The following is a 26,688-nucleotide window of genomic DNA, read 5'->3' as shown; positions in this document are numbered from 1 at the left end:
GTGGTATGGGGACCATCCCAAGTTAAATGAACTGAAGTTTTAAATTAAGCAGCTAGAAGCCCAAGAAGATGTCTGGAATTTTTTTTTTTTTTTTTTTTTTTTTTTTTTACCACCTCTTATCCAGGCCGTTACTGGTGTTTTTATCCCAGTCGGGAGTAAGGAATTTCTGATCTTTCCACTGTGAAGCAGTGAAATGGTCCAAAACATTAGAACTTCCTGGGGGAAATAACAAGTGAGCTAGAGAGTTGTTATTACTATGTAATTAGTCTCAGATAAAGGTAAGGGCTCTGTCAGATGATGCTGTACTTCTCCTGGAAATAGGCTTTTTGACTTTGGAGACCTTTCACTGTTGGAGATCTTTGTTTAGGTCCAGCACACTGCCCAGCGTGTCATCATGGTTGATAACATTGTTGGGGGGGGGGGGGCGGGGGAGGAGGGCGAACAGCACTCTGACTGCTTCACCGGTGTTTATAAAATAGTAATAAACTTTATCTTTACCTAATGCTGTACCTTTTTAGGTTCTGTTAACCCTATAAAGGGTATCCGTTAGCTTCTAGAATGACATGTGAAGTGTGCTTGATTTACTTTTGACCCCGAATTATCCAGTTATCTGTATATTGGACATCCTAATAGCCTTCAGCTCCAGTGTATATTCCTTGTTGATGGGGTGGTGTAAAGCAAAGAAAGCATTTTGTGCTCTCGTAGTCTTAATTGACGAACTTTGTATAAACTAGGTGAAATGGGACAGTTTAAAAGTCATGTAATAAAGTGCTAATGAATGAGAATGAAATTTAGGCAATTTTTTCAATTTAGTAAAAACCTGAAATACGTAGTAAATGCGAAAAAGAAAATCTCTTGGCTTAGTTAGCGGAGCAGTACAGCTGTGATCAGAACATTTAAGGGGATAGGATGAGAGAAGAAGTACTGTCACTCGTGGGGTGGCATAGCTTGAGTCAAGGTTGGGCTTACGTGAGAAGGTTCTATCCTGACCAGGAGTGCGGCGTGTCCCATATTAGCTTTGCCAGTATGAGTCAGGTAAGTAAAGGCCAACTGGGAAGGGACCCTGGTAGAGTGCTACAAAGGCCACGGAAGATGCTGCGGTCTTCTGACCTGAAGAGTTTTGTACTTTTTAATTTACGATAACTTTTAAAAACAAAAACTGATCTTACATTTCACACGTATAGGTTTAAGAAAATCTACCAAGAAGCGCAGTGAATCCCCACCTGCTGAGCTCCCCAGTTTGAGGCGGAGCACACGCCAAAAGACCACGGGCTCCTGTGCTAGTGCCAGGTAACACATGGGGTTTTCCCGGTTTATGATCAGTTCATTGTCTTTTGTTCCACTCTGATCAAAATCTTTCCTTTTACAAGTTTTCAAAACTTACTGAAATTTCACTTGACATTTATTTGTCCTACGTAAATGAATTCTTCCCCAGTGTTTATATGTTTTTGCTAAGCTTTATTCATGCTAGTTTAAAAAACTTTTTTTAGGGGCACCTGGGTGGCTCAGTCGGTTAAGTGGCTGACTTCGACTCAGGTCATGATCTCGCGCTCCGTGAGTTTGAGCCCTGCGTCGGGGTCTGTGCTGACAGCTCAGAGCCTGGGGCCTGTTTCAGATTCTGTGTCTCCCTCTCTCTGATCCTCCCCTGTTCATGCTCTCTCTCTGTCTCAAAAATAAGTAAACGTTTAAAAAAAAAAATTAAAAAACAACTTTTTTTAATGTTTATTTTTGAGAGACCGCGTGTGAACGGGGGAGGGGCAGAGAGAGAGGGAGACACAGAATCTGAAGCAGGCTGCAGGCTCTGCACTGTCCGCACAGAGCCTGACGTGGGGCTCGAATCCATGAGCCCCGTGAGATCAAGACCTGAGCCAAACTCAGGCGCATAATCAACTGAGCCACCCAGGCGCCCCTCATGCTATTTTTTGACAACACTCTTAACCATCTGTCTTGTCTTCTGTTGCTACAACATTTTCACAGAGTTATTGCCAGTAGTTGGACTTGAGGCTGTTTTCAGAGTTCCAGTCGGCCAATAAATCTCTAATGAGCATCTTTATGCAGATTTGGGTTATTTTGTAAAGGTAGCTAAATTTCCCGGTAGTGTGATTAATGGATCAAAGGGGATGCCTGTTTTAATGGCTGTACCATTGCCTACTTAGTTTCTGAAAATGTGGGCACCACTGGAGTTGAATGGATCAGGGGGAGAGAGATGCTTCACTTTCACATGTAGGACGACACCTACCCCTGGAGGCCGGATGTAGGTTCTGCGTGTGTGCTTTTCAGGACTCCAGTCCCCGTTTCCCTCAGTTGCTGGATGGGATCTCATTTTCAGGAAATCCACTACCTTTGTGTGTGACATGGTGCGTTTTGTCACATGCTTTTGTTAACTGATTGAGAATCTGAAGTTAAAGTTAAAAAAAATTTCTTACAGTTGCCTCACATTTTGGGGCGTGGTCAGTTGCTCAGATGCCCTTGCGAAGCTAGTTATTCACTCGTTTATATGTAGTTTGTTCTTTCTACGAAGTGTCACGAAACAGTGGTGGGGCAGAGGGTTTGAGTGTCCTTTTCCCCTACTCTCCCTCAGGTGAGCTAAAAGGGCTTAGCTCTTGTTTCCGCTCTAAGGTAAGAGACATTGACTGCTCTCAGTGCCGGGTCCAGTGGTGACGTAAGGAAACAGTGAGACTTGTTATAGGTCAGAAGAAAAGGACTTGTGCCACTTTAACTCTGTTTTTCCCCTTATTTTCTGCTTCTATCTGGATTATTTAATGTACTGGTTAAAATCTGTGGAGTTAGTGTACCTATTGGCTTTTGAGGTTTCTTGGCCATAGTTTTCCAAGAACTCTTTTGAGAAAATGTCTCAGTTCCTCAGAGGGTTTGTCTTATTTTGGGCTAGATTTTGAATCCAGTTTTTACCGAGTTTATCATCTGAGAGGTAAACTGAATTCGCTGTGGTTGAAAATTAATTTTAGGTTGATGTGAAGTCAGGTAATCTAAGGGTCCCATCTTTGCTGCCTTCTGTTCATGACCACTTTCTTAGAGCATGTCACGTTACTTACAGTGTACGTGCTTATGCTCTACACAAGCAAGCTAGCCACCTGCCTGGAGAGCTCTTCATCTCGAATTTTTTCTGAATTAGTTGAGATGCCTCTTGAATTTAGTGCTTTCATAGCCTGCTACGGGTGTGTCTTCATCTCTGTAGACCAGTGACTCTTTGAGGGCAGCCACCCAAGTGTTCAGCATGGCGTGTGTTACGGGGTTGGTGCAAATTGAATGTTAAATAGATGGATTAATTTGAATCCCACTAAGTGGTAGCTTGGTAAATTGGGTTTGCAGTGAGCTGTTTCCCTGGAAGAGAAGATTGGCTAAGCAAATTCCCGTGTAGGGGGGATTACAGACTCTTCTAGCACTGTCTGGAGATTCAGAGCCTTCATTTCCATGTCACTTACGCCTGCTGCCTTCTTCTTGTTCTTTACTAGCCAGCATCCAATTCCACTGCAGATTGACTTTGGTCTAAAACATTTCCTTAGTGTCTTTCTTCATTTCCTAAGGTACTTTGGAGGCTACATATTTAAACAGTACCAAGTTGTAATAACCTGGAAAAATCTTTTGTTTTTACCTAATTTGCTTACTGATTTCTCTTTTAAAATAGAAAATATTGTTATCAGTAAAATGTTACTTGCTTTATGAGAGATGATTGATTGACGTTCTGATGCATATTACACTGTTACTTAATCCGAAACCAGTGTCTTCCTCAGTGTCATCTGTATGTATTTATAAATATTAAATCTTCCTTCCTTCCTTCCTTCCTTCCTTCCTTCCTTCCTTCCTTCCTTCCTTCCTTCCTTCCTTCCTCCCTCCCTCCCTCCCTTCCTTCCTTCCAACATTTATTCATTTTTGAGAGAGGCAGAGAGAGAGGGAGACACAGAATCAGAAGCAGGCTCCAGGCTCTGATCTGTCAGCACAGGGCCTGATGCGGGGCTCGAACTCGCTGACCACGAGATCATGACCTGAGCTGAAGTCGGACGCTTAACTGACTGAACCACCCAGGCGCCCCTTTAATCCTTATTTTAAAAGATGGAACTCTTGCTCATTATTGGAATAGTTATTTTTTGTTGATGATTAAAGTTGTCTGGAACTTAGTGATGGGAATCCCTACCCTCCCCCCGCCCCCAGCCCCGACCTTTTTGTCTTCCACTTTCCTTCCCCCTCATTGTCAAGTGTAAAGTCTGTATATTGATCCACTATTTAGCCTGGAAGTAGGGATCTATTTCAAATGGTTGAATTCTCTCAGCAGGAGTCACTTTTCCATTTGGTTGAAGTGTTTAAAAATCATTTTTGTCCGTAAAGATGACCACAGCTCATAGCGACACAAAAGCGTGTATTGTGAATGCGACGTAACTTGGAAGAATTTTAAATATACAAAGTCCTGGTTGTTACCCATAGTGATTTTCTGCAACAATTTTTATGTAAAAAGAAGAAACTGGCTTTGTGCTCCATGCATTGGAGCTTTGTGCTGTGTGGACATTGCTCCTGGTCACTGGTAGTGCCGCCTATGATGGCATCTTTCTGTTGCAGTCGGCGGGGCTCTGGCCTGGGCAAACGAGGAGCAGCTGAAGCTCGTCGACAGGAGAAAATGGCGGACCCTGAAAGCAACCAGGAGACAGTAAATTCTTCAGCTGCGCGGACAGACGAAACCCCCCAGGGAGCTGCAGGTAGATTGGCACTTCTAGCCCCGAGATGCGTTTATGTGTCTTACAGATTTATTTAGAGAGCAACTGCTTTGTAGGCGTACCAAATATAATGCAAGAGAGGGGACAGAAATATACTTGATGTTACCATCAAATAAGCTTTTGGTTCTCTTTGGCTTTACTTTATAGGTTTGGGTTTTTTTGATTAGTCGGATTCATTTGTTTTTTGGTTTGTTCGTTTGTTTTTGTTTTAATTCTTTTCCAAATCCAAGTTTGTGATGATTACATTCAAAAGGCTTTTAGGTAAGATAAGTCACTCTCTGTTTAAGATTCTTCACTGTCCATGCGGACATACAGTAGTTGCCCATTGTTTGTGTGAAAATTTGAGTTTATAATCAGAATGTAAGGATGTGGCTTAAATTGCTTCTTCGTATATGTGTAAATTTTGATGTAGAATATGTTGTAGCCTCTAAAAAGTAAGAAGTATTCAGTTTGGAAGGAACTTGAAGAATGCTATTTATGTTTTTATGGGCTTATTTTTATTCTTCTTGATACCTCAGCACAACAAAAATTAGGCTGCCCCCCACCCCTTTCAGCTTTAAATATGTATTGATCACCAATACAAATAGGAGACTAATAATTCAGAGGTTAATTGTGGATGACAGTTGTAAAATGTAGCTTGCTGTGAGCATTTTTCACTAACGGTAAGTACAGATGGAAAAATATCGCAGTCTATCATTATGAACTTGGGTATGATGAGTCCCTTATGTCCGAATGATACACATGGGCTTAGGTTTAGGTAAGGACTGACTTTAACAGAGCACTTCCACTTACTGTAACGTTAGTATATGTGCTAGTTCTCTCTCATCCCTGTGGTGGAGCCTGTGTCCTAGTTTGCCAGGAAGCTTCGGGTTTGCCCGCAGCTATTCATGGTTTGTGCTTTTTGTCTCCGCTTTCTGTCCACCTTAACGTTTTTGCCACTGTCTTTCTTGCTTTTGTATGATAAACGGAACCGTGAACTTGAAGCACTTCTTCTGGTAGGAGGGGACTTTTCTCACCTGCTTTTCTTTAGACTAGTTTTTCTGAAAGTTTAAATTTGAGGGAAAGTCCAGTCCATTGTAGTACAACTCATTGAAACTCTTCATGCCACACGGGCTGTGCTTCCCAATGTCTTAGTGTTTATTTCGCATCTGCATATGGAAGTGGGGCAGTTCCCGTGCGGACAACACAAATGGCGCTGCTGAGCGTGGTGTTAAAGTGGACTCGTTACAGGAATTACTGTAGCCAGCGTTTATAAAGTTGTAGGCTGCTGCAGACAGGGTATTGAGAGCTCCATGTATATTCTCTTTTAATATTCAAAACAGTATGCTGAGGTGTGAGTGCTGTTACCCTAATTTTGGAAACGAGGAAAAACTGAGACACATGATAGTTGAGCTTGCCTGGAGATGTGGGGCTCCCAAATCCAGGTTTTCAAAAATAAGGGTGCATTTATAAAGGCTGTATCATTCTGCTTCCCCCATAGTCACGAGAGTTTGTTTAATCCGTACGGATATAATTGGAGGCCAGAGTGAGGAGGTGGTGTGTAAAACTTTGATCCCTGGCATGTATACCTAAGAGGATAAAACCTTCAAGGGATTAGGTGGGTACGACTGCCCCCCGAAGGCTTGTGTTCATTGTCGTTCTTACTTGCAATCACAGTGTGATCTAGGTGTTTTCCAAGTTTCTGTAAAAGATGCATGTGGCACGCTGACTGGTGTCTGAGCAGCACTAGTTAATTTTATTTTGGAAGCAGGATGCCTTATGGATCCTGCAGGAATACTTTCTCTGCCAGCTCACTACAGTAGTGCTGCGGAAAGAGGCAGATTCCTTATTAGCTTTAAGTCTTCAGTGCAATGTGCTTTAGTTTCTCAGTATGCAAAATTGGAATTCAAGGAAAAATAAAACCCTCTAAGTTAGTGCGGAATATAAATCCATGGTGGTAACGTAGAGCATCTTTCGCGAAGCATCCGTTATCAGGAAGCTCTTAGACAGTTGGTAGAAGACGCCGTTTATTGGAAACATTTATTTTGAAATAATGTTTTTACTCATTTAAGGAGATTGGTTTAATCTCTTCAGTGTTTTTGGTGTGGTTTTTTATCCCCAGTGTTACTTATTTATAGAGATCCCATCTTTCTGATCTATTTTAATGAAATCAGTAAAATAAACTTACTTCTTTTTACATGTGTAGTAAGAAAACGTTGCTTCATCTTGGGCGAACTTGTTCATATCACCCTGACTTTGCCAGTGTTGTTGACTCTTAAGAACATTTGTTGACAACAGTGTGCCTGCTCGGTCACCTTGAAACATAATGTTCTATGGAGCACAACTTCTTGGCTCTTTGTGGAAGAGATGCCAGCTCTTGGAGTTGAAAGTTAAGTGTTCTCCATGCTTGCCCACGAGTTGGGGGGGTCTCGTTTTTGACTTTATCAGAACTGTGTACCTTTTCATAGTGCTGGTGAAGTCTTGCAAATACTAGAGACACCACAGTGAGAAATATTCTTCTTACACCTGCAAAGCAATCAGATGGCAAGGAAAAATAGCCCATGTCCTGGCACCCGATTTTGCATTGAGAATCTTAATTTCACAAGAAATAAACAGGATCATTTTGTAAAAAGAAAGCAACACAGTTTTTTAAGTTTTTATCTTCCTAATTTTGTTTAGAATCACTAAAAGTTAGATTGCTTCCGTATCACCTGATACCAGGGCCTATAATAAGGCAGAATTACATTACTGACAGTGACTGTTTTGGTTCTCCTCAAAAGTTTTCATTACGCTCCAGAAAAACATCTTCCCGTTGCTTCTTGTACTTAGGTATCTGGTGAACCCTTGGAAGTTCCTGTCCAGTAAAATTGAACTCTGTCAGCTTTCTAATATTTTATCACTTCTTTCTGCATAAGAGGCTTTATCAGTTAAAGTGTAAAAACATGGGGTTCTGGGATAAATTTCTTGTGTTCTAATTTAAACAATATTTTTTCCATTGTTTTCATTCAGCTGTGTATTAGAAACTGTCTTTCGAGGTGCTGTGAAGATGGGAGAGATAAGAGTAGATGGGGGAGATAACTGGTGTAAACATCAGCAAAAAAAGATGGACACCTCTTACAATCTGACATCACATTTTCTCTGCTTGATGGTCTTGTTTTTATATTTGTATCAGGAGAGACCTTGTGCATGTTGCCCAAGGAGGTTTGACGCCTCGACTAAAGAACTTTGTCATTGACTGTTGGTTGATGACACTTCCTTGCCTGCATGACTTGACAGACCCGCTACTCACAGACTGGTTTTCTAACTTTGTGATTCTCACAGGGCACTTTAGTACCTTAATGCTTGATACTTGCCTTCAGTGGGCTGGCGAAGGATCTTTTTTCCTTTGGGTTCAGTGACTGGTTTCTGTTAAAACAGGCCCTCCACTTCCATGAAAAATCAGAATATCCTTGCCTCTTCTTATGGTGACCCTCTAATACAGAAACTAAAAAAACCAGCATTACCTTCCCAAGTGAATTTTTGGGTTTTTTTTTTCCTTAAAGGTGTGGTGCCAGAATGTACATTAAAAAAATCTACCTCATGGGGCACCTGGGTGGCTCAGTCGGTTAAGCGTCCGACTTTGGCTCAGGTCATGAGCTCACGGTCTGTGAGTTCGAGCCCTGCGTTGGGCTCTGTGCTGACTGCTCGGAGCCTGAAGCCTGTTTCAGGGTCTGTGTCTCCCTCTCTCTCTGACCCTCCCCCGTTCATGCTCTGTCTCTCTCTGTCTCAAAAATAAACATTAAAAAAAAATTTTAAAAAAATCTACCTCATTTGTCAAAGCTTTTTGTTTGCTCTCCACGTACTTGGAAAAGTTTAAAAGCAAGCATAAGAGTCACTTTAACAAATGAAGTCATAATTGGGACCTTACTAACAGTATTTGTTGGGGCGCCTGGGTGGCTCAGTCAGTTAAGCGTCCCGACTTCGGCTCAGGTCATGATGTCACAGTTCGTGAGTTCGAGCCCCACACCAGGCTCCGTATTGACAGCTTAGAGCCCGGAGCCTGCTTCAGATTCTGTGTCTCCTTCTCTCTGCTCCTCTTCTGCTTATACTCTGTCTCTGTCTCTGTCTCTCTCTCTCTCAAAAATAAAGAAACATTTAAAAAAATCAAAAAAATATAATAACAGTATTTGTTAACAAGATTTCTGTTGAACATGAAGAAGCAGCTGTACTGGAATAAAAAAATCAGTACTGCAGAATATATTCAGGGGGGCAATAGAATGCAGTACTTGAGAACAGCCTATGAAGAGTCAGACCACTTGTGCTCGCATCTGTGCTCCATCGTTAGCTATCTGACCTCGGGCAAGTGCACTCCAAGTTACAAGGCCTTAGTTTGCTCACATGTGTGAAAAAGCTCACGATACCTGCTTGTATGGTTGTGAGGAAACAGACACAGCCTGCGTATGGTGAGCATTTTATACATGCCATGTGTAGGTGGCATTAGAGAGTGTCGTTACTCTTTTTTCTTCATCCAAAGTATGCATTTTGTCAAGCTCTGATACACTTTTATATTAGCGTTTCTGGTTCGCCTGTAACTATAAACCATGGGGTTGCTAACCTTTCTGGTGAAGGGCCAGACAGTTGATATTTTAGGCTTTATATCAGCCCTGTTGGAACTACCCAGCTCTGTGGTTGTAGACTGAAAGCAGACACAGGCAACTTGTTAAAGAATGAGTTTGGTTGTGTTTTAATAAAATTTTATTGACGGAATGATGTGCTGGATCGAATTTGGCCCGTGGGCCGCAGTTTGAGAACTCTTGTTCTTAAATCACCCATTTTTTGATGAATTTTCTAAAAATCCCAGTGAAATCATAGAAGATACTTAATGAGGTGTGAAGAAAACTACTAAGAAAATACACAGTTGGTGGCTGGTATGTTAGCATCTTTTCAGAAAAGCTCTGTAAATTCACATGTTATCTCTGTGCTTCTTTTAACAATCAGCAACATTGTTTTGGGCTGACCTGTCGTCATCTGGCAAGTGTGCAGGGCTTAGGGTATTGTGGATAATGCGGTCATAACATGGGTTAATTGTGTAGAAAAACTGCTTAAAGACTCAGCGGACATGGAGAGGAGGAACAGAACAACCGCTGGTTTTACAGGACTATAGTGTTTCATCAGGGCAGGTTCGTAACAGACTCCACCTCTCTGCTTAGACCGAATCATTGTTCAGGTTAGCTTTTTGGGGAGTAGAATCCTTCTAAATCTGAGCTCTTGTTTTTCTGCACTTGTTCTGACATCCTAGCTGTCCTGTCTTTTGTATTTCAGTGCTGGGCTGTTCGTTAATGTGTATCTTCAGTATTTGGTCCTGGAAATAAGCGTGTAATCTGCACATCCTTAAAATGTGTAAGGGATTGTGTCAAGGCTGCAGTCCAGAAATAAGTTAGACCGAAGAAGACACTCATCTACACGGAACATGTCCCCCAAATGTCAGTTTTGCTTTCTGTTCTGTTTGTGACTAATTGCCCAGCCGTTAAATACCACAGTGGTTTTGGCAGTATGAACTTCGCGGACTTTTGGTAGGCGAGTTCAGGACAAGGCGTGAGGAATCTGTCAAAGCCGTGTATGAATGAGATGTAAAGGTTGTAGTTTTATGCTTCTTGAACACTAAGATAGTTGAGCCGTCTTGTTCATAAAAGCTACAGGATGAAATCTAGAAGAACAGTTGAGTGTGCATTGGGCAGACACATTTAATTGCCATGATTCACTATAGTCCGTAAAACTCTTTTTCTTTTTTTAAGATAAACCAGGCATAATAAGTGTGAATATTCCTCTCCTAACCCTCACCTTCTTTTTTCCCTCCCTTTGAAGCTTCTAGTTCTGTTGCAGGGGCTGTGGGCATGACCACCTCTGGGGAGAGTGAATCCGATGATTCCGAGATGGGACGATTACAAGGTAAAGACGGTTAATGAGCTTATAAGAAACAAGAAGCCATTACCAGATGCCGCCTGTTACTTCTGTGCTTTGTTGAAATTAATTCAGATAAGCTCATTTAAACATAATCTAGCAATGCCTATACTTCCCCCCCCCCCCCCCCCAAAAAAGCTGCTTATTTAGTGATGATTTGGATTTGGAAGATGATCTGTCTCACTCTTTAGTTTTATTGTTTAAACAAAATCTTATATGTTTATTTTTTATGTTTTTAAATTGTTCTTTATTATGTTTGCTTGTGTAGCTGGTAATAAATTAAGAAAGATCTTGAAAAGGGGATAGTTGAGTATATTGCTGCATGGTGCCTGGTAACATAATACATCCAGTGGGGTGCTTTTTGTGTTTGTTCTTTTGTGTTCTTGGTCAGCATTTAAAAATGAATGCGAAGTGTATACATAAACACCAGGTATTTTAATGTTGTGCTTTTGAAGAAGCAACCTTATATTATGTATACACTCTTTACAGGTGGATGGGTATGTATTTTTATTGTCTTCAGATAGTTGGTTTATATGCTAGAACCCCAGTGTGAGGCTTATAAGAAACATTATTTATAAATCACTTTCAGATCGCTTTTAAGTTCCTACAGTAACTTTTACAGCAGTCTCTTTTTGACTAGAGGTCTTGTGAGCCAATTTTTTCTCTTTACGGACATTATAAAAATAATTTTTCATGTTTTTAGAGGATCTCATGACCAGTGTTTGATTGGTAGATAATATTACAGGGAAAACAACACAAGGGTACTTAACCTATAATTTCTTCAAAATAAATATGTACTCTGGGTTTTTCTTGGATCATTTGAGACAGTCCCCTCTGGCACTAATATTTAATACCTCCATAAAACCTTAAGATGCCGTGGAGCGGCACATGGGTGTTGTAACTTATATATTAATATTTAAGAATGATCTTGAAAGTTTAAGGTACTTTCTCTTAAAGTTAGAAATGGGAAGTAACATTGTCTAAATCCGTTATGTGAGATGAATCAGTTGCTTGAAATTTTTAGGTAAGATCAACTGCATTCATAATTCAATTATTCCTCCCGCCTTTCTTTTTTCTTTAGCTTTGTTAGAGGCCAGGGGTCTTCCCCCTCATCTGTTTGGCCCTCTTGGTCCTCGGATGTCACAGCTTTTCCATAGAACAATTGGAAGCGGAGCTAGTAAGTGAATACTTTTGAATTTGCCCTCCCCCTCCAAAACCTTCAATAAATAGTTGAGTGCTGTTTTTACTGTTTATGTATTGATGTAAAGAGGCTTTCATGGAAGGAGCTTTTCACGAATATTAACCTGTTTTTAAAAATAGGGTTTGTGCGCATTCTTGCCTTTAAATACATCAACTCGAAGTTCTTCTGTACTTTTATTTTTTGTCAGAGAGAGACACGCACACACAAGTGTGAGCGGGGGAGGGGCAGAGAGAGGGAGATACAGAATCAGAAGCAGGCTCCAGGCTCTTGAGCTGTCAGCACAGAGCCCGACGTGGGGCTTGAACCCGCAAACCGTGAGATCATGACCTGAGCTGATGTTGGACGCTTAACTGACTGAGCCACCCAGGCGCCCCTTGTACTTTTATTTTTGATTACTGAATTGGAATCATTAGAAAACCATCCAGAGTTTATGGCAAGATTGGATCTTTGTTTAACTCTAGGATAGTAAAGAATCTCAAATGATTGCATTGATTATATTATAGCATCTGATTGCATGATTTGCATACGTTTGAATCTTGAATTTTTTTGTGGCATAATAAAATTTAATCCATGAGACAGTCAGTCGTAGAGCTGAGCCTTAGAGAAAAGATTTCTCAGCAGAATTACGAGTCGCTCGACTCATTTAATCAAATTAACATATTATAATCCAGAGATCTTGTCATATATGGTAGACAAAACAGTGACTCTTGAAGTGGCAGTTTGTAACAAGAATAACTTTTGCATAATTACAAATCCAGTTAAATTCTTTTGGTATAGCATACTATCTTTAGCTTTCTTAAACAAAATTTGCATTTAAGCATTTTTTAATAATTCCATTGATAATGTTTTCCATAGAATCAGCAGGCTATTTTTAGACTTGTCTTGATTAACTTTAAAATTTCTGAAGTGTTAACTGAGACCTATTAACTCTGACGTTACTAATATGTGCTCATAGAATTTTCCATCAAGTATTCTAAGGTGTTTTTTGTTTTTTAAACCTGATGCACTGTGCGGACATATGCTCACATGTGTGTATTTATACTTAAGTCCTTTTCAAGTTTCTGGCCTTAGCATTTGACAGGAAATTTAAGAAGCAGCTGGTATTTGGGTTTGGTGTGGTTTTGCTTTTGCTGCCCTGACACTCAGCTCTCAGATAATGTGCCCTTTTGCAAAGTTCTCACGAACTTCTGAGTGAGGATTTTGATTTAGTGTCATTTATTAGGTACTGGGATTGTCCTGAATCATAAACAGGATAATATACAGAGTTTTTCCCATATGGAGCTTCCATGCTAGAGGGTGACCCTGACAATGAGGAAGACAGCTGTCCTATAGAAAAATTTCAGATAGCATCAGTGCAGTGAAGGAAAACAGAACAAAACAAGGATGTAAGTCGGCTGGTGAGAGGATATCAGTAGGCTGGTTAGAGAAACCTTCTCTGAGGCAGGGTGAGTTTGTGGATCCTTAAGTGAGGAAGCCAGCCCCACACGGGTCTGAGGGGGGATGAAGCGCGCCACCAGAGGTGGGAATTAGCTTGGCATGTTGGAGACATAGCAGGAGGGGCCTGCGGAACGAGTTAAGCTGTAAAAGATGAAATCTATGAGGGGTAGATACTTGATAGGTCAGGTAGGGCTTGGCAGGCCTTGGGCCAGTGTGGGGTTTAACCCAGTACGTGTACTTAGGAACCACTGAAGGCCTTAGGAAAGGGGAAGGACATATTTATTACAGAAATGATCAAATACACCCCAAAGTTGAGGGTATAGTAGTAGACTAACCTCCATGAACCATGAACCCATCAACAATTACCAGTCCACAGCAACTGTTGTTTCAGTTACATCCTCAACCTTTCTCTCAAATCCTTTTTCAGGCAGTCCTAGGCACCATTTCATTTGCATGTCATTGAATTTGTAACTATAAGGACAAAAGTTTTTAGACAGTGTTGTGGTCCTGTGAAGAGGAATCCTTACTTTTATTAAATGCCTGTTTAGAGTGCAAATGCTCTAGGCCTCTCAGAAATCCAGTTAAAATTTTTGTTTGAATCAGGACCAAAATGTGATCTGTACATTGCCATCAGTTAGTGTGTTTAAGTTCTTCTTCTTCGTCTTCTTTTTTTTTTTTTCTCTTGAGAGAAATTTGATTCATTTATTTTGCCACTTCATTTATTTCTTAGAGAAGGCTAGGAAGAAAACATGTTGCAGGGCTGCCTGAGCGTATTAACAGTAAAGTATCTCAAACCCATATTAAGGGTTGACCATTGCATATGAAATTAATGTAGGCCATAGATTAGAACCAGAGTAGAAAGAAGTGTTGTCCCCCCAGGCCCGTGACCCAGCTTCAGCACTGCCTACTTTGTCTTTACCCTTGCCCACATTCCCTTCTCCCACATTGTTTGAAATGAATCCCAGACATTATATAATATTACCTATAAACATTTTATCATGTAGCTCAAGGTAATGCCCCTTAAAACACACATACACACCCCCAGATTATCGTTATCATACCCCCAAAATTAAGCTAGTGATTCCTTTAATAATTACCGTCTGATGGGTGTCAAGTTTCCATCTGTTGAATATCATCAATGTGTTTCTCTGTAAACTGGCAGTTGGATCCAGAGGATTTTTCAGATTCAAGTTTGATTCTTTCTTTAGTCCCTTGGTGGGGAAAGACTGCTGAAGTGGTAGTGGGTTCTAATACAGGAGGTACCTTAAAGTCTGATTGTCTCTTCTGCCATCAAAACTCAGTGTCTAGATGACAGGGAGTATAAAATGATGGTACCTCACATCTGATGACCAGACTTCATTTATTAGAAGTAAAAGAGGTGATTTTTAAGTAGAAATCTATTAAGAGTATCTCCCTTCTATTCTGCTACACAGAAGAGTAACAGGAAAAGTGGTTTTCTCGCCTTTATTTACCAGTTTGGAAAGTAGTTGGTTTTTGCTTCCTCCAAAGTGCCATTGTGGTTTTAAATATCACTGTCAAGTGCAGACATGTTTTTAGACATTTCTGTGATTTTTACTGATTAAATTGTCACATTGGGCAATGGGATCTTTTTTAGGTTGGCTTCTGAATCTTTTTGATTTGATCCCAGTAGTTTTTGTTAATTTCCTTCCTCTCTGATATGTCAGGCACCACCCCCACCCCAAATATCTGAAATTAGGGATTTTTTCAGAACACCCTGGTTTCTTTTACATGAAATAGTATTTAGAGCCCATTGCCTAGAGTCTAGGTATATTCGTTTATACCTGGGTGATCTTTCTTATTGGATGCTTGTAATGAACAAACCTAGAAAATAATTGTATTTTATCTTTTAAAATAAAAATAAGGAGTTCCTACTTTTAATGCCAATTCAAATTTTAGGGCTGCAAGATTTTTATTTACCTTTATCGTGTACCTCCCATGCCACAAATTCCAGTTCCCAGTGATAATATCATAGTCCTCTGTTTACTTTCTCCTACAGTACAAACTTCAGCGTAACACCAAAAGTAATATGAATGAGAATGTTTTAATTTTTGAACGGTTTTTCTTATGGTGTTTGTTGGGACTCACTTTGTGGTCAGATTTTTGGATTTCAAAGTAATTTGAAATGATTGCTTCTATATTCAGGCTGCCACATTGGTTTGGTTCATTTGCTTTGTGTTGCTTTTAACTCTTAGAGATTGCTTTTAAGTTTTAACTTCAATTTTATATTTATGGGATGTTCACATGCTTTAAAAAGTCAAATTATTAATAAATAAGGTGTGTTTAGAGACGTCTTATCATCTTTTGCGATTCCCTTTGCCTTGCTTCCTCCTCCCACACAAATAACCTTTGTTAATTTTATGGCTTGTCCTTCTGTTATTTACTTTAGAAAACAAAAACAAATTCATATTATCTATTCCACACACGCGCTGCCTTTTTAAGATAAGAGTAGTAAACTTTATACGCTTTATGTTGCTCTTAACAATATTTTGGGGTTCACTTTCTATAGCTGCTGCATAGTGCTCCGCCGTGGGGCTGAAGTTTATTTAGCATGTCCTCTGTTGGACATTCAGGTCATTTCCAGTCTTCCTTGTATTGCAGTAGTAAAACACAGCTTTTGTATTTTTTCCTGCGTCATCTTTAGGATAGATTATTGTAAATCAGCCTTTTTTGAAGTTGTACCTTTTTGTATTTCTTTAACAAACAACGTGGTGTCATTTTTTTTTTTTTTCTTCTAACCCTTTAGTTATATATCCTTGTAGACCTCGGTTAGTGGTTCCTGTAGAGGTGTTAATGCGTGTCCTTGGTTTATTATAGCCAACCTTATATTAATACTTTACCACATCCCAGACAATGTAAGGACTACAACATCTTTGCTCTTTTTACCTCCTGCCATCCTCTATGCTGTTGTTTTAATTTGTTATGCTTATACGTGTGTTAGTAAACACAGTAAGACCTAATTTTTGTTGTAGATCATCCATATTCCTTTGTCCACATACATTTTCAGTGCTCTTAATTCCCTCCTACAGTTCCTCTCTTCTGATCAGAATAGTTTCCCTTCAGCCTGAAGAACTTTTTTTGATGTGGTGAATGACTGCTAGTAATGATTTTTCTCTGCTTTTGAGAAATCCTTGATTTGCCTTAATTTTGAAAATATATTTTCCCCAGCTATAAAATTCTCATTTAGCACTTTGTAATGTCTTCTGGTTTCCATAGTTGCTATTTAAAAGTCTTACTGGTGCCCTTTCGAGGCAATGTCTTTTTTCTTCTGGCTTTTAAGATTTGTTTTTTTCAAATTAGTATTAATTCTTAATAGTTTGTATTCAGCCTAGTGACTTATTTTTAATTTGCTTAGGTTTGACTGAGCATTTGAGTCTGTGAGTTTGATACCTTTCATCAGTTTGGAAAATTCTTGGCCATTATCTCATAAAATAACTGCTTCTCTTATCTCATGATCTCTTCATATATTCCTCTTTCTTTCCTTCTGGGAGTATCAAGATCATACATGTTCAGACTTTGGGCTTCATCCAGCATGTTTCTCTGGCTCTATTTTACTTTATTATTTTTTTTTCCCTTTTGTCCAGTTTGAAAACTTTCTATCGATCAGTTTTCAGATTTCACTAATTCTTTTTTCTGCTGAAATCTTTAATCTTTTGGTAAACCCACCAATGAGTTTTTAATTTCAGATACTTTCCACTTCTGGACAGGTAACTTGATTTTGTTTTGTAGATTCTGGTTTTCTATTAAATGCTTTACATTCTTATTCATGTTGTCTATCTTTGGTTATATTTGCAGTTTTGGTTATGTGTGTCATAAAATACTTTTCAAATTAGGGGCACCTGGGTGGCTCATCAGTTAAGGGTCCAACAGCAGCTCAGGTCATGATCTCACGGTTCGTGAGTTCAAGCCTCATGTCATACTCTGTGCCGACAGCTCAGAGCGTGGAGCCTGCTTCAGATTCTGTGTCTCCCTTTCTCTGTTCTCCCCCGCTCATACTCTGTCTCTCTTTCTCAGAAATGAATTTAAAACATTAAAAAAGGGGCGCCTGGGTGGCGCAGTCGGTTAAGCGTCCGACTTCAGCCAGGTCACGATCTTGCGGTCCGTGAGTTCGAGCCCCGCGTCGGGCTCTGGACTGGTGGCTCAGAGCCTGGAGCCTGTTTCCGATTCTGTGTCTCCCTCTCTCTCTGCCCCTCCCCCGTTCATGCTCTGTCTCTCTCTGTCCCAAAAATAAATAAAAAACGTTGAAAAAAAAATTAAAAAAGAAAAAAAAACATTAAAAAAGTTTAAAAAAAAAAACTTTTCAAATTCTTTTTTTTTTTTTTTTTTCAACGTTTATTTATTTTTGGGACAGAGAGAGACAGAGCATGAACGGGCGAGGGGCAGAGAGAGAGGGAGACACAGAATCGGAAACAGGATCCAGGCTCCGAGCCATCAGCCCAGAGCCCGACGCGGGGCTCGAACTCACGGACCGCGAGATCGTGACCTGGCTGAAGTCGGACGCTTAACCGACTGCGCCACCCAGGCGCCCCAAAAACTTTTCAAATTCTAATGATGTTGGTCTGTTTCCATTTTTTTCTCTCTTGATTATCTGTCACATTTTCCTGCCTCTTCATGTGTCTAGTAGTTATTTATGTGCTAGACGTTTTGTATAGAAGAACTGGAGAGACCCCAAGTGAGGTTTTCTACTGTAAAGGTTTCCCCTTTTCTGTATTTAAATATTAAGGGTCAGATGCTAATCAATTTGTTCCCTTCAGGGCATTAGCTTGTTTTGACTAGAATTGCAATTTTTGTATGACTCGTTACACCTCTGGCTCATCCCTGTTTGTATGTTGTGACCCTCCCACGGTGTTGATTGAGAACCTTGCAGGTCTCTGTCGACTGAGACTTCATTCATTATGCAATTTGAAAATATTGTAGATGTCTTGGGGGGTAGGGCCCACTGACTGTACATATTTGAAGCAGGCCTCCTCCCTCTGTCTTCTGGAGCACCATGAGAATGCACGAGGTTTTGTTCTGTCTTACCAAAACTTCTGATTCATCCCTAGCCCTCTTCACAGCTCTAGAACTGAGCACATGTCCGGTGGGACCAATGCAGTTGGAAACATCAGCTTCCTGTGACTCCCAGCAGTACTATGGGTTCTCTCCAGCCATATCAGCAGTTGGCAAACTGCTGCCTAGTGGCCAAATTCAGCCTCCTGCTTGGTTTTATAGAGTCTGCGAACTAATAAAAATGATGTTTATATTTTTAAATGCTGAAAAACTTTCAAAAGTAATATTTTTTGACACGTGAAAATTCAATGAAAATCAAATTCTAGTGTACGTCAAGTTTTATTGGAATACAGACAGCCATGCTTATCTGTTTACGTATTGTCTGTTTTTGCCTTTGTGCTCGGGTTGAATAGTTGCAGCAGAGACCCTATGTCTTCTAAAGCCGAAAATATTAATATCTGGCCCTTTATAAAAAATGTTTGCCGGGGCGCCTGGGTGGCGCAGTCGGCTAAGCGTCCGACTTCAGCCGGGTCACGATCTTGCGGTCCGTGAGTTCGAGCCCCGCGTCAGGCTCTGGGCTGATGGCTCAGAGCCTGGAGCCTGTTTCCGATTCTGTGTCTCCCTCTCTCTCTGCCCCTCCCCCGTTCATGCTCTGTCTCTCTCTGTCCCAAAAATAAATAAACGTTCAAAAAAAGAAAATTAAAAAAAAAAAAAAAATGTTTGCCTACCAACCCTGATCTGTGATGGTGGTTCTTAAAGTGTGCGTCTGTGGATTGCTGGCTGTTCCTGAAACCCTAGCGTTGAATCCATAGGCCAGAACTCTAGTAATAGTTGCTGAGGTTTTGCCTCTTCTACTTTGTTTCACGTTTGAATTTTGTTGATGTTGATGGTGCAAAAGCTGTGGTAGGTAAAAGTGTCGGTGCTTGATTGAAAGAATCAAAGCAGTGGCTCCAAACTGCACGAACAGTCACTGTAGTTTTCAATACCATAGGCTCCTAGTAAAATAACGCCTTTTTTTTACATGAGGATGCCCTTGCTAAGCAAAGTTATTAACTGTATTGTCTTTACCAGTAAGTACATGTCTTTTTAATAGTCTTTGTGAAAACTGGGGCCCGTGTTCTCCACATTCTTCATCTCAAACAGTGTTGCCACAGATTGACAGTAGATGCAGAGGTGGTCATACCTGCTGGTTTTGTTGTTGTTGCTAGTTTTTTTTTTGTTTTGTTCTTTTTGTAATCTTGACCTTTAAATGATTTGCAACAGAAAACGTAGTCATCTCTGAATTTTTTTGTTTTAGAAAGTATGGTGGTTTTCACACAAATTTTGTTTATATTAATATGTAATGATTTAACAAATAGTTAAAAATTTTCTCTTTTAATTCCAAACACATTTATAAATATCAGCAGATATAAACCACATAAACTAGAGTGCTTTGGGGCTCTTCAGCAATTTTTAAGAGTACAAAGAGGTTCTAAAACCAAAATTGATCAGAGCATAAACGATAGCTTTGGCTTTTTATTGTCATTTTTGGTTTGGTTTAGGGTCTTTTTAGGAACATCCTAAAGGTTCAGTGGTTATTGTTGATGATTTTGATCATGCTAACGTCATCTATGTCCTAGACATCCAGTGTTGATAAGACATCTGTGTTGATAAGGCATCCAGTGGCATGTGTCAGTTTTTCCTATTTTAGGTGGTTGTGCTATTAGTGTATACTTTTATGAGCTGTTTCATCCTTGAAAAGCAAATCTAGAAGCCACCGAGGATTCTTTTGTTTTCATTAGTTTACTTTCCATTCATTTGTTTGGCCTTTCACATTTCAACTCAGAAACGATTAGCCTGCTCTAACTGGAACTGACGTTATTTGGAAAAGTTTAAAGATGGCAAGCCATATGAATTTGACTTTCTTGCGGTCTGTTGTTGGATTGACTCTTAGTTATGTTAAAGTTATGTAGGCAGAAATAGTTGTCCAGTTCACTAGCCACAGTCTTACACGATAGAGAAAAATAAATCTTTCAAGGATCACCATGTGTCCCTTTGAAAGGCTGTGCCATCCAGGAAGATCACTGTAACTTAATTCAATTTTAAAGAAACTTTGGTTTTCATGTGAATTCCACATTCATTGGACAGTTTCCAAATGTGTGCCATTTCTAAGCCATTTCATTAATAATACAGGAGTGGAAAAATCCCATACACAAACAACTTGAAAAGGTATAGGAAGAGAAGGGGCCTGAAGTAGCATCAGTTATAATTTAGTTAGCATTAATCGAGTTAACCATGCTCACAAGTAGGAAGATGTTCGTGAAAATTTGAAACACACTTTGTTTTTGAGTATGTTATCCAGGTCACTGACAAGTCTTTCTCTGTGGTGGCTGAATCTTAGTGTTTTTCAGTTGTTTGGGCAATGGATTTGAGCCTTAAAAGTGAAAGTACTCTCTCGCACTCTGATGGCAACATCTGCACTGGGAATGAGAGGAGGTGAAAAACCCAGTCTTTTCCTGTTTTTAGAACTACTTCATTCTCTGCAATCTCTTTCCTTAGATGCATTGCTCCGTTTGTCTTTATTTTCTTGCCCTCTGTTAACCTGGATTCCATTTATGCTGACCAGGTCTTTAGAGGTATGCGGCATTTCCTTTTAAGACAGGACATCGCACGGGCGCCTGGGTGGCTCCCTCGGTTAAGCGTTTGGCTCTTGATTCTGGCTCAGGTCATGATCTCGGGGTTTGTGGGATCAAGGCCCACGTCAGGCCTTGCTGCGCTGACAGCACGGAGTCGGCTTGGGATCTCTCTCTCTCCTTCTCTCTGCCCCTCCCCTGCTCGCTCGCTCACTCACTCTCTCTCTAAAAATAAATAAATAAACTTAACAGGTTTTATAAAAAAATACATGTTAAAGGTAACAATTTATATTCATCTCACAGATACCATTTTTTTGTTTCAGCTAGTAAGAGCCAGTCAGCTTGTCTGATTTTAAAAGGAAAATTAAAAGACAAAAATCTGTAAATACCGTGAGATCACTTTAAGGTAGACTAAATCCAACTCATTTAATTCTGCCTTGAAGTATCAGCACCCTGTGTTAGCGCTGGAATAGATCCAGCCTTTCATGGGGATCCAAAGAAGACAAGCAGCCAGCTACCACGTAGAGTCCCACCTTATACCTAGGAACCGTTTCCTTGCATGTTTGAAAATGACGATTTTCTTTCCTGTGAAGGCTCTAAGGCCCAGCAGCTTCTGCAAGGACTGCAGGCGAGTGATGAAAGCCAGCAACTCCAGGCGGTTATCGAAATGTGTCAGTTATTGGTCATGGGAAATGAAGAGACGCTGGGAGGGTTTCCCGTCAAGAGTGTCGTTCCTGCTTTGGTAAGAGACTTCCCCCCTCTTTCTACCTTAGTTGTTCTCTGGATGCTGCCGTGAAAGCACGATTAGTGTCATCATGAATTTTAAAATACGGTAGAACTAAGAGCGGATTGTGGCTTCATGCTTAGAGATCTCGTGACTGATTATAATAATGAATCAGTACATCTGCTAAACTACTTCTTTGTAAGTAGTTACCCATCTTTGATACGTAAATGACTGGTCTTCAATTTCCAGTTGTTTGTCCCATCGGGTAGGACCTAGACTTACTGCGCCAAAATTGACACGCTTTCTCTTTTAAAGTGGTGATACGCAGTACTAAACGGCTTGCTTGTGGGCTGGCTTTGTGGGTCACAAAGGTTTCATGTTTGATAATTGTATGCAATGGCAGAGCATTCAAGCCAGAATACCACGTGAATCCTTCCAGGTTAGGTGTTATGTTAAGCAAAAATCAAAGAAACAAAACAAAAAAATCTTCTGGTGACTTTTCAACACGGTTGTGAGTTGATGTTTAAAATTTTATTAACATCTTAATCGCTTAAGCTTTTTAATGGAAAACAACAGGAAGAGAAATTGCCGCTATTAAATATGTGCCCCTGAGTCTTAAATAGTGGCTTGGTAGTTTTCTGAGTTCAAGATGAGAACACTTGGCTATAATTGAAAATAAAAATTTAAGTCGACTAAAAGACTAACATAAACATCATGAACACACTCAGCATATTTTACCTTGGAAGTTAAAAATAAGTATCATGTTAAGTCTTGTTGACGGAAATTTGGTTGATATGGGATCGCCCCATTTGATCACATTATCAGATCGTGGGGGCAGTTGAATGAGCTCATTGAAACACAGGGTGACATGGTCTTTGTTTTGTCTGTTCTTGTTGGGTGGCTCCGCTCTGGCAGGGGTGATAAAGGATGGGCCGGTTTCTTTACCTTCTGCCACGCAGACCTCTGGGTAATGGACACTAGCATTTAAATATTACCAGTGCCATTCTGTTGAAGGCTGGAATGTTGATTTCTGAATGTGTAATGAAAGCAGTATTTATTTTTCTGTCTTTACATTTTGCCTCTGTTAATATTCACACTCACCCCACTCATTTCCCCGCTCGTTACAAAATAACCACAAAGAGCTAGGTTTATCTTATGTTACCTAAAATGCAGTTTTTATTAGTCGGATAAAGAGGCTATTAAATCTAGGCACAGATGTTGGCACATAATGTAATTTACTTAATTTCTTAGTTGTTGATTAGATTTGAGTGCTCAGTAGGCCTGCACAAGTCAGCTCTTGCTATTAATACTAACTGCTGTTAATGAATTGGCCAGATTTATCTTGTATCATAATTGAATATTGTGATTATATATCCATCCATCACCATTCACTTGTGTGACTGTAGTCATTTTTGGTGATGAGGAATCTATAGCAGTTTTTCCCAAACATGGTCTGTAAGGTTCATTCTACCTTAAGAATTGAAGAACTTGTTTCTTTTCTTGTTAACGTTAACAACCCCTTTCAGTTTACAGTGGGTGTTTTAGATGCCTGATTGTGGATGGTTTTGAGTGCCACTGAACCCCAAAATGGGGCATGTGTGTATGTGTTTGTGTGTGTGTTTTAACAAAAAGTTATCAGGTCCTTTAGTATGTGTGTATACCTTACCCAGCATAATTCAAAGCTGAGAAGGCACTCCTATGAAATGAATATTGTATTAGAATATCTCACGTCCATTATTAAATAATTTAATTGAAAAGGTACTTTATAGCTTAAATTCTACGCGTTAAAATTTTTCCATTTAGAACTAGAAGACCGTTGACAGATTGCTTCCCCAAATAGGAAATTTCTTTGGTAGCTTTGGCTGCTTCAGGAGGATGGACAATTTACATATATACATATATACTTCTGTATAGGGGTATTCCCACCTTTGAAAAACATGGCTGAAATTTGCTTAAGGACGTTTCCACAAGAGAAAGTAAATAAAATATTTAGATTCTCTCCTGTATTTGTAGAATAATTACATTAACTTGGGTTTTAATTAGTGCATAATTTGTTTCTGATGTGATCAATTTTGTGTTTAGATTCTATACTACTGTGCATATTACAGCTGAATTAAATGGTGTTTGGTTCAACTTGTAGAGAAGCTTATTTACAAGAGATGAAGCATTGGCCTTGACTCTGTACTGACAGCTGTTCACAAACATCAGTGCATTGTTTGTTTATGTATTAAGTATTTATTGATGCCTGGGATTCTGAAGGGGGGCTGGAGGTAACGAGAGTAGTTGGTTATAGGTGACAAGAAAGCTTTCTTTTTGACCTGGATCATGAAAGGGGATGATCATCTAGCAGAGTTCCGAGTAGTCTGTGAGTCATGCCATCCTTAATATAAATCATTTCTTGTGTGTGTGCTAGGTTTTATCTTGATGTTATTTTTGTATGATAAAAGTCTTGAACAATACTTTCCATTTCCGTTGACATAGAGGAAGAAACCGTTCTTCTAGGGCTTTCCTCTAAGAATATAGATAGCTTCTAACACTTTGTTATCTTTTTTAACAGATAACATTACTGCAGATGGAACATAATTTCGATATTGTAAGTATATGGTATATTTTGAATATCCCAAATTTAAATGTTGGGTTCTCATTGAGTAAAAGTGCCTTCTTGTTTTCCAGATGAACCATGCTTGTCGAGCCTTAACATACATGATGGAAGCACTTCCTCGATCATCTGCTGTTGTCGTAGATGCAATTCCTGTCTTCTTAGAAAAGGTAATCCTGCTTTTGCTCAGCTCGTTCGGTAGCAGGTGTAGGGGAATCCAGTCGAGGACTCTTGACTTCTAAATTCTAAAGTGGTACATCACATTGTAAGGCCACCTTAAAGGACATTTTTTTTAGTGTCTATTTTCTAGTCAAAGTATATTTTTTAGCCAAGATTCCAGAAAAATATTTTATGTTTAGCAGACCAGTAGTTTAAAGTTGATGCTAATAAAGCATTTCATAGAATCATTTCAGCTTTATAATTTTTAATGGAAGCAGTTTACCACATTACTATAAAATCTTTCAGAGAAGAACTTCAAGCACTTAATTAAAATAATCTCATTCTAGAAAATATCCCAATGAGGTTGATAGCTATTTATACCCTCATTTTACAGCTGAGAAGGCTGAGACAGACAAAGTGCCTTGTTCAAGGTCATAAAGTGAGTCAGTGGAGAAAGGAAATTTTTTCATGTGGCCTGTGGTAGGTTGTGTTTTTGGTCTGTTTTAAGGGCCTCTTTCTTTTTTAATGCATAATAAAATTTGCATTGTCTGATAACCTTGGAATAGGATATAAAGTGTAAAAGCTAACTTTTAAAATTTGTTACATAAAACCACCCATTTATTGTAAATCTGAAGATTTCAAGTCCTTTCATTGGGTTTAGCTTACTCTCTATGGAAAACCTATTTTTCTGTGTCCTAAAACAGAGCAAGGTAGTCGGAAGGAAACCATAGTGACTGTATGTTATATAGCTTAAGCTCGTAAATCACTGGTTTTCTATGGTGGGTTTCATGTCAGAGGCAGTATACAGATTGATGGAAATTAGAGAAAATAACTGTTTATTCGTGTAGAAGATAAGCGACTAGACAAGAGCTTGAATGATGGGCTTAAGTTACCTATTTTTATGTTCCCAGCTGCAGGTTATTCAGTGTATTGATGTGGCAGAGCAGGCCTTGACCGCCTTGGAGATGTTATCACGCAGACACAGTAAAGCCATTCTACAGGCGGTAGGTGTTGCCACCCAAGGACTGTATTTCGTTTCAAGGGGGATCTTAGATCCACATTTGTCCTAGCTCCTAGATTGCAATCTCTGTAAGGTACGCATGATGTTTCCAAAGTGATGTGTTAGACTTCTTAGTAGTTTTGTTTGTTTGTTTGTTTAGTTGCTGTTAGAGGGCATTTCTTCACTTGAATGGTTTCCTGTGTTTTAGGGTGGTTTGGCGGACTGCTTGCTGTATCTAGAGTTCTTCAGCATAAATGCCCAAAGAAATGCACTAGCGATCGCCGCCAATTGCTGCCAGAGTATCACGCCGGATGAATTTCATTTTGTGGCAGATTCCCTCCCGTTGCTCACCCAAAGGCTAACCCATCAGGTAAAACATGAATCTGTTTTGTGTGTCATAACATGTTTTTACAATGTCTTTTAAAATGCCACTTTCATCTAGGGCTTTCACTCTTCCAACTGGATAGATAAATTGGAAATACTCTGATCCATGTTTCTTTCCTCTGTGCTTTCCAGTCATGTACCACATTAGGTTATGTTATATAATTTGGTGGACTTACCCAAATGACCAGCATTTCATATGCTTGATGTCTTCAGGTATTTTGACTTTAAGGGATGGAATGGTTATTTCAGCAAACATTGAGTGTTTCTTGTGTGATAAAATCAGAGTTTCCTTTCGGAACGATCGTCTCACCTGTAAGGCATTGGGTTAGTCAGGAAAGACTAGGAAGTTACGGGCTCAGATCGGAGGTGAGAAGAGACTGTGTCCCAAATAGAAATGAACTGGAAAAAAAATGCAGACTGTGGCTGTCTGAGGTTGGGGAAGAGCAGGAGCCATTATTTGGGAGATGGAAGTGGTGGGCCTGGTGCTGGAGGATGAGAAGCAGGAGACCCTGGTGTGGAGGACCATGAGTTAAGCTTCATTGTGGGGAAATCAAAAAAAATTTTTTTAATGCAAATCAATTTTTTTTTTAATTCTTTTTAATGTTTGTTTATTTTTGACAGAGAGAGACAGAGCATGAGCAGGGGAGGGGCAGAGAGAGGGCGAGACACAGAATCTGAAGCAGGCTCCAGGCTCTGAGCTGTCAGCACAGAGCCCGACTAAGGGCACGAACCCACAGACCACGAGACCATGACCTGAGCCGAAGTCGGACGCTCAACCGACTGAGCCACCCAGGCGCCCCTGCAAACCAATTTTTTTTAAAGTGTTGTTGCTAAAATGATTTTGGAAATGTGACTTTTAAGTCACCTTTACAAAATATGTTTAAAATCTTTTTGGGAAAATTAGGTAGAGAATATGCTA

The 26,688-nt window shown here is 39.8% G+C and overlaps 1 protein-coding gene across 19 annotated transcripts in view; it reads left to right on the top strand.

Annotated features, from left to right (window-relative positions):
* TRIP12 (thyroid hormone receptor interactor 12) overlaps window positions 1-26,688 on the top strand; it is a 139,467-nt gene that overhangs the window by 69,068 nt on the left and 43,711 nt on the right. For all 19 annotated transcript variants that reach the window (XM_086719851.1, XM_086719848.1, XM_086719864.1 and 16 more), the window contains 9 exons: window positions 1,185-1,290; window positions 4,573-4,709; window positions 10,551-10,634; window positions 11,728-11,823; window positions 21,497-21,645; window positions 24,185-24,220; window positions 24,301-24,396; window positions 25,297-25,389; window positions 25,594-25,755. In XM_086719851.1, coding sequence (XP_086575977.1) covers window positions 1,185-1,290; window positions 4,573-4,709; window positions 10,551-10,634; window positions 11,728-11,823; window positions 21,497-21,645; window positions 24,185-24,220; window positions 24,301-24,396; window positions 25,297-25,389; window positions 25,594-25,755 — 959 coding nt within the window. The remainder of the gene's footprint in view (window positions 1-1,184; window positions 1,291-4,572; window positions 4,710-10,550; window positions 10,635-11,727; window positions 11,824-21,496; window positions 21,646-24,184; window positions 24,221-24,300; window positions 24,397-25,296; window positions 25,390-25,593; window positions 25,756-26,688) is intronic.

Source organism: Puma concolor, chromosome C1 (genome assembly GCF_028749965.1).
Source record: "Puma concolor isolate L17-30 chromosome C1, mPumCon1.1.hap2, whole genome shotgun sequence".
NCBI classification, from domain to species: Eukaryota; Metazoa; Chordata; class Mammalia; order Carnivora; family Felidae; genus Puma; species Puma concolor.
Note: the sequence above shows the minus strand (reverse complement) of the source record. Positions and strands in the feature narration are given on the sequence as shown.